Genomic DNA, 12,832 nt, shown 5'->3' with positions numbered 1-12,832 from the left:
CTCTATATAGAACCGAACTCTCCTGCTCTCATCACCTCACTTCCTTGTGTGGTGCAGCCGACTCTCCTATTCTCCCCTTGCACATCAGAATGGCACCGTCAGACACCTACCAGGGCACCATCCTCATCAAAGGCCTTGCCGCCGAAGCTGGTCCTACTGTCGGCCCAACGTGCAGCACTGCCGCAACACCCCGATGGAGCTCACGCAGTGGCAGCCTGTTCTGGTGAGTCTTTGTCTGCTGTGATGCACCGAAGCAAATTGATGCCCCCAGTAGTGCGTACGCCAGCCCCGGTCTTGGTCTTTGCCTCCATCACTGGCACAGCTGCGGCCAGCAGTAAGCGGTCTGATCCATCCCACGGTCCTGACCCGCAGCTGACGACTCTACCCGAGGTGGCCCTGCTGGCACTTCCCCCTCGCACCCGATGGCTATAACATGGCCACGGCCCCATCGACGGTGGTAAGCGCAAAGGCCGAAACATGGAGCCCGAGTTTGAGGTCAACACGGCGAAAGGGCATAGCGACAAGCCTCAAGCCAAGCGCCCATGGACCAACAAATTTGTAAGTTTCATCTGCGTCTGAGTACAATGCCGTTGCCGCATTTGTCCCGCCCTACGCTGTGCCTTCCCGTTTCTTGGCTGACGCATCGTACCTGCTTGTCCAAGTCAACGCCAACACCAGCATCCTGCCCCAACTAGAGGGCACCGGCCAACCTCAGCGTGGTTCGTACGTTTCGCGTCAAAGTCCGGCAAGAATGCCCACCTGTACAGGACTTCGTCAAAGCACTGCAGACACTGGCTGGCTGGGCTGCTCCAGAAGATGGCAGGTCTGGGGGCTGATCTGAACCCGACTAACACTCTGAAGGTGTTGACGGCTGCTTGGATGGCGAACCAAGGTGTACATGCCATGCGTCACATGATGTGGGACTTCATCGCAAGGTTCTATCACCCTGGTGCACCCACCACGAGGTAAGCAAAAGAACAGGCCACATAGCGTCTTAAAGTCACATTTACTACGTTTTAGGAAATCCATTTAATTTCTACCTTCGCTACTATACATATGCGTTGGACGCAGTCGAGTTCGGACAAGGCCCCACAAGCCGTGCACCCTCTCATATTGGTCCATATCTCAAGACCGCGGCATTGTGTGGAATCACATAGCATGAGACCATTCTATCCCGATGGGATTATGCACGGCTTCCTTGTGGGGAAGAAGACGGTCGGCACTATAAAAGGCATGCGCACCCTCTACAAACGTAATGTGGCCCATCCTGGAAAAAGCACGTCAGAGCCATCAGCGCTCACCATCCATACTTCTCGTTGATGCCCTCGTTCCATGCTTCCAAGAAGTCCCAATAGTCGTGCACCCGTCCGGATAGTTCTCGGGGCGGCTGCACACGGGGCGCTGGGATGGCTGCGGACCCGGAGCCGGGTATAGGGGCGTGGTTCGCTGGTGACGGCGGAGTCGGGTTCTGAGTCGGAGCGGGGGCAGGGCCGTTCAACTGCAGCACGACGTTGGCGGGGCCATTTCTGCCAAGTCCACGGTATGCAGAGTTGCATATATCGTAGAGGACATTCATAAGCTGATGTAGAGCTAAAATGAATCGTTGGGGCTTGAATACGTGTGTGACCCCGCTAACTGTAGCATTAGAGGCAGCGATGCACATATTCTTAACCCCTACCCCTGCGTGTATAACTCCGCTAACTATAGCATCAGAGATAGAGTTGCACATGTCGTTGAGGCCACTTGTGAGCTCATCTAGAGCTGAAACGAATCGTCGGGATAGCGTACGACCCGACGGCAGGTTCTGTGCTTGCTGATGACCCGCTGGGATGCGTGGCTCCTCTACGTCAGGCATGTGTCCAGGAGTAAAGGGTCTGAATACGCGTGTAACTCCGCTGACTATAGCATCAGAGGCAGAGTTACATACATCGTTGAGGACATTTGTAAGCTCATCTAGAGCTGAAATGAATCGTAGGGGTTTGAATACGTGCATGACTCCGCTCACTATGGCATTGGAGCTAGAGTTGCACATATTCTTAAACCCTAACCCTAAGTGTATGACTCCGCTGACCACAGCATCAAAGACAGAAATGTACATGTCGTTGAGGCCGCTTGTGAGCTCATCTAGAGCTGAGTCGAATTGTTGGGATAGCGTAGGATCTGATGGCGGGTTCTGTGCTTGCTGAGGACCCGCTGGGATGATGTGTGGCTCCTCCACGTCAGGCATATCTCCACGAGCAAAGGGTGCACGCTGCGGAGTAGATCCTCCCTCGCTAACCATCGTGCGCATCGCAGAAAGCAGGTCGACGTTGTTAGCGGTGGCTTGTTCCGATGGTGCGGTGATGATCGGCTGTGAGTGGGTGTCCGAGAGAGTCTTCATGGCAGTCTCCTCTGCGCCTTGTGTACCACTAGTACGGTGCTGAGAGTGGTTCGTGTCCTGCATCCGCTGGTCGAGCTCAGGGTCCTGCTCTGCTCGCTGTGCTTTGATCTCGTTCATCTGAGTCTCCTGTGGAAGCCGTTCTTGGACGATGTTCATCTCGTTGGCGGCTGGTGCAACCCCTTGTCCCGTAGCTATCCTACTTAATTCTTCGTGAATTGTTGCCGCGTTTCCACTCATCGTGGCAATGTCGCTAGTTTCGCAGGTGCTTCTGCCACTCTCTCCTAGATATTTGGTGCACTTACGCCAGATGTGATTCCTGATCTCGCTTTCGGATATGTATGATGGATTGGAGTCTCTTTGATGCAGTTCTGGACGTTTGTGCGAACGATCTACTGGAGCCGTGGAGGGTGAGGTGGTTGGGCGGTTGTCTACTGTCGGTGGAGCTATTATGGTTATATTTATATGGGGGATCAGCACCAAGGCGGAGCTGCAACCTTGTTTTGACAACTCCACAAAGCCTGAAAGATGGTAGTGAAAGTAGAACAAGGCACAATACAGCCAATATCGTAAAGATTCATTGTTTCGAGAACAGTGCGTGAAGCTGCGCATGCATGAAAGACTGCAAGAATAAAAGCACCATTGGTGCTGTGCAAAGTTCTTGTACCACTTTACCATGGGTGAAAGGCAGTTTATATCGATTCATGACTCGTGTATTGCTGATGCATCGCTCCCTGTAAGTCAATTGAGTGTGGTGCCCCTTTTTCAACCTATTTGGGCCTTACTTCAGCCCGTTTAGGGCCAAAGAGGTTAAAATAGCGGTATCACAGTGAATTGACCTGTAGGGAGCAATGTATCAGTAAGATATGAGTCATGAAACGTGGTTTTAGGCATGTACAAACAACTAGATCCATGGAAAAGTGGTTCAAAAAAATTTGCATACGACAATACTGTGAGCCATGAGCGTGTGTTCTAGGACGGGTGGGATGACGCCCTCGCGAGGGAGTGAAGTAGATTACATGCTGTTGGTCGATTGAGGCGATGCAGTTGAAGATATGTGGCTTGGCATGAGCCGTGTGGATCCTGTTGATGGTCCTGTCTCTTAGAAGCCACGCTGCCGTATTAGCTGATGGGCTAAGTCGGTCATGCATGTCGGATCGCGCAAGATGGCTGTTGGATCTATATAGCATTACGCAAGGGCGGCGCGTCTTAGGCAGTTGCATGGTCGTGGAGGTACTGTCTCTTGGAGCCGAATTCTTCTCTGTAGGTAATTTGCCATCAATTCGATAAAAGCTCGCCCTGCCACCAACGTTGTAGAAATGCTCTTCTATATATGAATCCACCTGACAAACAATTGCCCTTGATGACAATGGTAGTGTTCTGTAGCCAAATATGCGTCGCAATTAGTAGAGTTTCCGCGCACGTCCCTCGTAATATACCAGACGTCCTAGGCTCGGGACCTTGGTGTTGGTCCCGGTAACGCTGCTCCACCCTCATAACGTGCAGCACTGCTATCTTTTCCATCGGACGAAATAAGGAAATGGGTCCCACCCGTAGCGCTAACCTGCGTGCCATGGAATCGCCCGTGAGTTAGTTAGAAAGCAGAAAACCTTCCAAACCTCTACCGTCAGCTTCCACTAACAAACTCCGTCATCCTCGCCGACTAGTACGCCTCGGTCTGCAGGACTTGCACTGTGAGTGAAAACAGGTGAATTGCACCGTGCTAGTCTCATCCATTGTAGCAATCGCCCCTTCCGGTTGGTATTGTGATTTCTCGGATTGGTACGATACTGCAAGCGACCGCGCCGCAAATGGAAATCATGTTGAACTGGCAGCTCTTCATCCCGAAACGTGCCTTGGCGAACAAGGCAGTAGATTGGAGATCAATTCCCCCTGCTTACCGAGTTTATAGCTCCGCGAGCGGGAATTTAGATTGCCCTAGAGACACTCGCACAACCTAGTACCGCTCCACGGCCACTGTATATGAGCTTTGATGCACCGGACGTGAGTGCATGGCCAGCCACATACCGGCGTTAATACGCCACCCGCGCACCGCGTTATGGTGGCTAGGTCAGCACCCAACCCCGGATGGAAGGAATCAAGTGCCTGCCTGCCAGACTAGGAAAAAGACAACTTCCCATCCTTGCGTAACCCCCGGCATCCATGAGCTGCGCGGCCTACACCAGCAATAAAACCTCCCTGCACGCGCTTGCAAGGGAAGGATAACTCAATGGTACTGGAGAGAGCGAGATTAGATGCCCAAGCGGGTGGCTATACTTTCAACCCCAGGTCTCTGCACAGCATTAGAACCATCCGAGTCTTTGATGAACGACGCATGATTGAACAGATTGATATACCTAAGCATGGCCAGCAAGATACGCTGGGACCAGTTCATCACCCCATCGTCCTCCAATCTGCCTCCGAGGCCGGTATGAGGCCTCTACCAGCCATCAAGATCACTTCGCGGTCCTTTGGCCAGCTATGAATGTTCTCTGACTCTGTGACGGTGGTACGAGCTTTCTAGCCTCAGTCAAACCGGACGCGGCGATGGTGACGGTGTCGAACTTTTTTTTTTTCTCCCATGGCCCACGGCTTTTCATGTCGTCGAATCCAACCTACCACTTTACATCCCATCCGCAACCCATGCTCAACGCTGTAGAATCATTATCTGCTTCTTTTTGGCTGCGTCTACTGTATAGTGCTTTTCGCCGTCACGCGCGGATACAGCTTCACCTGTCTCATTCCCAGCGCGATATGGAGCTGACGTGAATACCCGATGCTACTACGGCCTGCTGGTGTTAAGGAATATGGTGTTGCTACCCATCGTGCGAGTTGGAGCTGTAGTATCGTTCCGTGGGTGATCTCAAGGACCTCACTCACAAGTTCGTCCTCACGCACAATGTCGATGAACTATAGGTTCAATGTATTACAACGTGTAGGCGTTACTGCCAGGCGCGTGGAAGGAAGCGTTGATTGATCAACTGTGTTGGGTCTCGTGATTATCCCCAGCTTAGACTCTCCGTTCCTCCTCAATTCCGATCAAAGCCGCCCTATAGGCGGAGAAGCTTTCAAACTGCACGATTCTTGATGTTCCTACGATGCAGCTATTCACCGGCGCGTCCTAACCTCGTTCGCAGGAAAGGACGAAGAATAGGTAGTAAATGAGCAGTGTGGCAATGAAGGCAAAGATAAATTGTAGCAAGCACGTGTGCCAATCGATGCAAGAGGAAGCCATAGCCTGTAACGGGGGCGCCATGCGGGAACCGTCCGTCTGTGGAGAGTTGATCTCCGCAGATCCAGCCCCGTTGCTCTGCACCTTGTTACGTCCTTGCTCTTCCATCGTTCGTAGTGCATCTAATGCTTTTGCCCTAGCCGTCGCTTCATTACCCGTGGGGCTGTGATTCGCTTTATCGAACAGTTGGTCCTCCACGAACTCAGCTTCGGCGCACCATAAATCGTTGTTGGTGATGTTGGTCAACTTGGCCGACCATGCCCGCCTCTGGGGATCCGCTGCACCGCGAAAAGAAGCGGAGCCGTGCTCTAAAACATCCGCATAGTCTTCTTGCGTCCACGGAGCTTCGCCGACGCAGCTGATGTCGTGATGGCCGTCCTGTTCTGTTGAGAATGCTTCCCACGCCTGTTCCCCGACGCTGCGTTTGGTAGGATGCCAATACTGCTCTGTCCTTGCCCTGCCAACACCATGATCTCCAACCGCCACGAGGTGGATGTTGGGTCGCGGTGATGTTAAAGGTCTGGCGTTGTTCTCCCCACTGGCCAACACATCCGTACCCTGCGGACTTATGGCGTGTAAGCGAGCGGCCATTGTGTGGGAGGAGTGGTGAAATGGGTGGCGATGGTCTTCCGGATTCGTGTTCAAGTCCGACGACTGCCCGTCCTCGTGTTTTAGTTCCTTTCTTTGACGTTGCACCTCCGCCCAATGTTCCAGTTGCTTTTCAATTTTGATGACATGCTTTGACTGCGCTCTGAACTTTTGCCGCAGTCTCTGGAGATGCTCCACGAGCATCCCGACTTGATCAGAACATGCGGCCATTTGCAAATCACTGAGGCTGTGAAGTTTGAGTTGAAGGTGCGAAATCTGGATCGTGAGATTGTGGACCGTTCGCTGTTCCGCTGTCATGGTGAACGAACGCTCGGCTGTAGTCCGGGTGGATTCCAGAGAAGAGATTATGCTCCAAATCTCATCGGCATTCAGGTCGTCTTCCACGTGGTCCTCGTTGGGCCCTCGATTCACGGAGGAACAGTCCATACGTGGTTGAGAGTCAGATTCAGCCTCAGATCCCTGGGCCATGACAACATCAAACCCCTCCTCGATCGTCTCAAGAATACCCTCTCCGTCGTCGTTTGCCAGGATGTTGGGCACCTCTGGTGCGTCCTGAGTTGCTTGCTGGCCTGCACTACTCTTGTTTGCCACCCCGTTACACCGGGGACTGATCGCACCCATTGGCCGTTCTGGAAGATGACCATCCGTACTAGCATTGCGCGATAGAGATGGATCTGGAGAGGAGGGGGGTGAAGTTTCCTGTAAGGCGCCAAGCTCGAACTGGATGTGGGGGGACGACTGCAGTTTGCCTGGTTGGTGAGTCCCTGGATGTGAATCCCTGCTCGATGAGCTGCGCTCCAACGGCGTATCTTCAAGATCTGAGACCTGATCATTGCTACGACCCGAGCCCGTCCATGATGTGGGTGGCCGGATGAGTTGTGCTGAAGGCTGTCCATGGTGTCGGCGATCGGACATCCTTCCAGGAGCAGATGTGGTAGGCGTGGGGGTGCCGGCTCGGTAGGGTGCCACACGTGAAAGACCCAGAGCGTGTATATCTGCGGCGTCAAGTACGTCGGTCACTTCGGATGCGTAGACGTTGTCCTGCACGTGGCACACGCGGCAGGCGTGACCTTGTTCACGAGCTGATCCGGTGGTCAAAGTCGATGGGTAAGCTGCTCTGCGGGTAGAACCCGGGGCGCGTTCTGTGGACTCGAAGAGCATGGCGGAGCTCTGAAAACGGGGAGGTGCCCGGTGACCGCGAGCGCTCGCATGCCCATGCAGCAGGGCCCACGAGTGCAGCCACATCGTGGGATGAGGGCGATTACGTGGCCCCAGTGGAACTTGCGACCGAGTCGTGGACCGGCCTGCCAGCGCTTGTTGCAGGAGTCGTAGGCTGCTCCAAAGCGGTCGCCTGCCCATGTGACTTTGCCACCTCAGCGAATGTCGAATGGCTCATTTGTTCCACCAGATTGATGTTTCGGGCGTGATATGGTCATGCCAGCTCCACCATTTGCCAGAAGAAATATACGACTGAAGTGGATGGTTCTGTACGCAGGTGGATTTGTTAGAAGTAGTCTGAATCTGCCACCCCATCTCTTTCGATGGCGCTTCTGTCAGCAGCGTAGTTACCTTTTGGTTGTGACTCCGAGCTCCGCCACCATATCCACCACCTGACCAAGTCGGCTGCAACCGACTGGTTCAGGTCCGATCCACGGGAACATGACTCCCTCGTAGCCTCGGCACCGATTGTGATCGTCTCAAGAATAGGTATCATATCTATATTCTATACAGCCTTGCCAGTCGTGCAGCAGCCGCAAAGGAGGGTCTCGTGGAATGTTCCGACGTTACGTCTATGACAATGCCAAACGTTTGGGTCAAACACAGCTTCGGGAGACTCTATGTTGTAAAGCGCAGAAGAACCACGCCACATCATTACACGGGTCCCTTCTCCAGTCACGAGAATAGCGCCAAAGAAAGATTGATGACCCCGAAATCAGAGCCGGAGACGACTCACGTGCGGTGTAAAGATCACTATAGTGCATCGATGGTAATTCAATTTTGTGATGATGGTTGGCTATATATGAAGGATTCCTACCTTCTCTAGGCCCCCTGATAGCCCCGACAAGCGAGCGTCATCGCAAACATGCCAAATGAACCAGGGCGCTCAAGGCCGTCAAGGAGAAAGGTAGCCTTCCCAGCTACTTTGACCCGCATACATCCTTGGCATTGATGTCCAACCCGGGCACGAGCATCTCACCAGCTTCGCAGATCTCACGCTCCGCATCGAATCCCGTAATAGTGGCATCCAATCCCTCAATAGTGGCCTCGATTGATTGATCCCTCACCGCCAATATCTTCCTGAGTCTCTCCTTGAGCGCCGGCCCAACCTTCTCCATCAGTTGTTCATATTGGGCAAGCATTTCCATATCGCACGCAGCATCCTTGAGCATGGTGTCAATCATCGACAGTAGCTCTGATGGTGCTAGATGCTCGCAGTCCCAAGTCTTGGAGTACGAGGCAATACCAATGAACCGTCTCTTTCCTCGTTTCTGCCAAATATCGTCACATTGCCATACATATCTGACGTGGATCATAATATGGCTCAAGTTCACTACATGATCATCCAAGGCTTTCTGCAGCCTCCGCACGTCGGACTGGATGTGTTTATAGAAGTACGTCCAAGTCGCGGTGGCGTTGGTCACAAAGGCTTCAGCAATGTCCAGTCCACAATGCGGGCTCTCGAAGAGCGTGCTGAGGCTTGTTGAGAAACTTTGAGCCACCGTGGACTGCATTTCCTGTACGTCTTTCTGAAGCTTGAGCATTGCGTTCGCGATTTTGGCCGCCGCTAGTGTGTTCTGGTGTATGAAGTACTCTATCGACCTCTGATCGTACTGGATGTACTTCGGCTTGTTGGGTGAGGTTGCGGCTGCGTTTATGCTTTGTGCCAAGTCAGTCGAACTCGCTTGATGTTCCATCAACTCCCGGAACAGGGGCGGCATCTTGCATGACGTCTTGGAGCCATCTGGACAGTTGTACGGAACCCATTGGTTTGTGGTGTCGACCGCTCCGGTGTGCGTCGGCACCGCTTGAGACATGGCGGAAATGCCGCAACAAGTTCCAAGATAGTAGTGCGCCAGGATAGAGGCACTGAGCGCGGCGAATAGGCTGAGGATCCATTTCCGGCAGCAGACACGGAATGGTCTGAAGGACCATGCCCGGGTACGGACGTAGGGTGGTCCTGTTAGGGGTGGTTTGTGCGGCCCAGGTGTAGCAGTGGTGTCGGCGGTCTGGCACTCGAGGTCGGGAGGGCTCTGAGACGGTGTTTCAGGGATCCTGGATATGTCTGGGAGAATCTCTATCTTATCATTGGGCAATTCAGTTGTGGATGATATGGATTGAAGTTTCTCAGTCGCGGAGGTGCCATCCCGACTGGGTGGTGACATAGCTCGACGACGGACGCCAGGTGGTTGGTCGGAAGATGCCATAGCACGGATGGGCTGAAAAAGTGGCTAGGTTGGAAGTTGGTTCCAGTGCGGGTGAAGTAATAGGTGAGTGGCAAACACTTTGTTTGCGTAGGCTTCCCGTTGCCGTGTTTGTGGTTCTACAAACTCATTGGCGCTAACTCCTTTTGGATTCACCTGCAACCACTGTCCTTCCATGAGGCACGCCCCATGACGACTACACTGCTTCCACGTTGCAAACCGCAAACCGGAAACCGCCGGCTGGCTTGCTTGACTGCCCACAGCCCCAGGTTGGAACGTGATCTCCTTCCACCCTCCGCGCTCCTTACACGCTCCACTCTCCTTTCACCCTCCGCTCTCCTTGCACCCTCTGTCCACCGCATACGACGTGCATTGCTCCAATCGCAGCCAGTATCAGACACTAGTCCAAGCAAACAACTCCCCGCTTCAGCACCGCCGAATATACGACTTCACAATGGACATTTTGAACGTCATTCTCTGTGTATGCGTTCTCGCCTTCGTTGGGGGTGGTGTACACGACGTCCTACGTCCCAAACGTATCAAAGCACTCATCTCCTGCGTGGGCCTTGGGATCCTCTTGTTCAAGATCGACGGCTACCGCCTCTACGGGTTCTACCGGGCTTGGTGGCATTAGCTCGGATCGTTGCCTACGGACAGCATGCGTGGTGAACATCTCGGGAACGACTCAGGCAAGCACTTGGGGGTGCTAAAGGGAGTAGAGGATCCGACTAAGCTCCCTCGTCGACTTTGGACTACGATGCAGACTACCAAGTGGTGGAATAAGCAGTGTAAGAGCTTCGTCGAGAAGGTCTTGGGGCGGCGTGGTTGATAGCATGTATTAGTAGGCGTAGGGCTCCTTTTGGTCTCACTAAATCGACTGGAAGCTGTATTGACTTGGAAAGGCTTACGATGTGGTAGCTGGCGGTGCTTTGTACACGACAGTGTGGGAGTAGGGAAGTCCAATTCTGTATTCATATTGGGATGCAGTGTTACTAGCTTTCAGGAGATTTAGTTCCATCTCTAGGATAGTATCTAATATGCGTTTCCCGATAGTTGCACTTCAAAACGTCGAGAATATGTCAGTCGAAATTCTTGTGATGTGCAGGCGCATACCTTATAGTAAGCGCTATATACTATTTGTGTTACTTATGTATCTGAACCATTGCACCTTACTGCTTCTTCAGCTGACTTCCTATCGATACTTTGCAAGTCTCGCAGATGGCCGTATGATTTAACACGCTATGTGCTTAGACTAGGAAGCAAGTGCAACCCTGAAAAGCGGTAAGCCGGTTTTCTGGGAGGGAACTATGATATAGGTAAGTAGTAGGGAAGCGATGGATGACTTGAAGCAAGACTTGTTGTTCTGTAAAGGCAAACATGGCTTTCTCAAAACCCATTACAAGCAATTAAGATGTCAGGATCAGGTCCGTGAAAGCGCATAGCCATACCGCAATTTATTCAGTAATTACCTTAGAATCACTCTAGGCTACACCGCGCACGAGCATCATCCCTCACCTTCTCGCCCATTAGAATTCCAAATAACGCCTGGCACCTATACCGGAAACAGCCGCGCTCGAACACTGCAGAGTCAGCGTCTACGTTGATAAGCAGTCTGGGCGTCTCTGTCTTCGCGTGCGTATGGATCAAGACTCACCATGAGCAAGCTTGGCAAACGACTACGTGAGGAGGCGAGGTCGGTACCCAGTAGCTGGGGCCGAAGAAGTGCACGCTCACGTGAGCTCGCTCCGGATTGTGCCAGCAGCGTCGGCAGACGATAGTGGGAGCAAAGGACGCTAGCCGTGGCCAGGCCGTTTTCATCGCCAAGCGCGCCTACGGGTGCACAAACCTGCCTGACCCAAGCTATAGAAAGAGAGCACCATGAACGGGTTGACGGTCAGAACCACCCTACTACCAAATTCCACACCCCTGCACGAGCACCTAACGATACCAGCAACCCTTTGCACGTCAATAGACTCCGCCCACTAGGTCTAGCGGTCGAGTATATTGATGTCTTTTTCGACTCCAAACAAGGGCGGCCACAACCTGCGAGCCCGTGCGGTAGTTGACTATCGAGAATCACCACAGCGGACCCCACGCCAGCGTGCTACTCGCGCACGCACTCCTCGCGCACGCTCCACGCCCACGTCTTCATCCTCAAGCGTGGCCACCCCTGCTGCCACTGACACTTCTGACGACAGTACGTCGATTTCCCGCACAGCCGCGCCCCCAGAACTAATCACAGCAGTGTCGTTGCCTTTGCGGTCTGCGCGCACACCGACGCCTACCATGAGCACACCGCCATTGCTGGAGCCTGCCGGCCGACGCGCAGTACGCTTGCGAATCCGGGGCCCCGAGGCATCCGAGGCTCCTATCGGCGCTGTGCCCACGGCCGCGAGCAACCCAGCTTTGCCCAACTCGAGCAGTATGCCTACAAGACATATGTATTGCCGTGAGACCGACTGACGTCATACAGACCGAGTAGACGCGCACCGCGGTACTCGCCTCACGCCGGACTCGGAGCTCATCGATGTGGCCCCAAATGTAGCGCCCCAGCCCCATGCCGCCCCCACGTCTAATCCCGACTCGCCTGTCGCAGTCAAGGCTCGTCACCCTAGCCCCGGACTGGACACCGCGCCACCCGCGTGTGACTTGCATCCTGCCGCCCCAGCTGCTACCTGTCCTACCGCTCCGAACGCCTCCGATACTGCCCATCCTACCCGTCTTGCCGCCTCATCCGCCCCAGGTGCTGCCAGCGGTCGTGCCGTCTCGGCACCACCGTCCTACCCAGCGGGGGCTTGGGAACATGAACGTCGCAAGCGTCCGCGCAAACATGAACCAACGGACAGCACGCAGGCTCCTGCAAAGATGCAGAAGCTTACTCACCACGCTGAGCACGAAGAGACCTCGCATGACTCAGATATAGCCTCCCAGACTGAGCATGTAGACCAAGACTACTCTGTAAGCCTCCGCACTGCACGCATCCTTCTGAAGAAGTTAACAAAGTGCACAGGTGGGACAGCCACAGCCCGACACTCTGACCGACGAGGCTGAGGATAACATTGATGCACAGGAGCGGGACCCGGTCGTGGGGGATGCGCAGGTGGATGGTCTTGCACCGCGGCTCGATCACGGTATCAATGAAGGTCATGACCACATCCCAGTGGGTCTTCAGGAAGCACACAGCCCGCCGTC

At 53.8% G+C, this 12,832-nt stretch overlaps 4 protein-coding genes across 4 annotated transcripts; 1 reads left to right on the top strand and 3 right to left on the bottom strand.

The window, feature by feature from the left end:
• Positions 1–29: 29 nt before the first annotated feature.
• CC84DRAFT_1256786 (uncharacterized protein) lies at positions 30–843 on the top strand (the record flags this gene model as incomplete). The annotated part of the gene is made up of 4 exons (XM_018184660.1): positions 30–223; positions 275–334; positions 391–558; positions 663–843. Coding segments are annotated over exons 1-4 (543 nt in total), but the record flags the coding sequence as incomplete, so codon positions are not given.
• A 454-nt stretch (positions 844–1,297) lies between these two features.
• On the bottom strand, positions 1,298–2,617 carry CC84DRAFT_1173391 (uncharacterized protein; the record flags this gene model as incomplete). The annotated part of the gene is made up of 3 exons (XM_018180030.1): positions 1,298–1,874; positions 1,928–1,953; positions 2,006–2,617. The coding sequence occupies 3 exons, from the start codon at positions 2,615–2,617 to the stop codon at positions 1,298–1,300; spliced, it is 1,215 nt and encodes a 404-aa protein (XP_018041474.1).
• A 2,881-nt stretch (positions 2,618–5,498) lies between these two features.
• On the bottom strand, positions 5,499–7,577 carry CC84DRAFT_1173390 (uncharacterized protein; the record flags this gene model as incomplete). Its single annotated transcript, XM_018180029.1, has 1 exon — positions 5,499–7,577. The coding sequence occupies one exon, from the start codon at positions 7,575–7,577 to the stop codon at positions 5,499–5,501; it is 2,079 nt and encodes a 692-aa protein (XP_018041473.1).
• Positions 7,578–8,356: 779 nt separating this feature from the next.
• On the bottom strand, positions 8,357–9,643 carry CC84DRAFT_1203358 (uncharacterized protein; the record flags this gene model as incomplete). Its single annotated transcript, XM_018181820.1, has 1 exon — positions 8,357–9,643. One exon carries the CDS (start codon positions 9,641–9,643, stop codon positions 8,357–8,359), a length of 1,287 nt encoding a protein of 428 aa, XP_018041472.1.
• Positions 9,644–12,832: the final 3,189 nt, after the last annotated feature.

This window comes from Paraphaeosphaeria sporulosa (genome assembly GCF_001642045.1).
Source record: "Paraphaeosphaeria sporulosa strain AP3s5-JAC2a unplaced genomic scaffold CC84scaffold_2, whole genome shotgun sequence".
Classification (NCBI taxonomy): Eukaryota; Fungi; Ascomycota; class Dothideomycetes; order Pleosporales; family Didymosphaeriaceae; genus Paraphaeosphaeria; species Paraphaeosphaeria sporulosa.
Note: the sequence above shows the minus strand (reverse complement) of the source record. Positions and strands in the feature narration are given on the sequence as shown.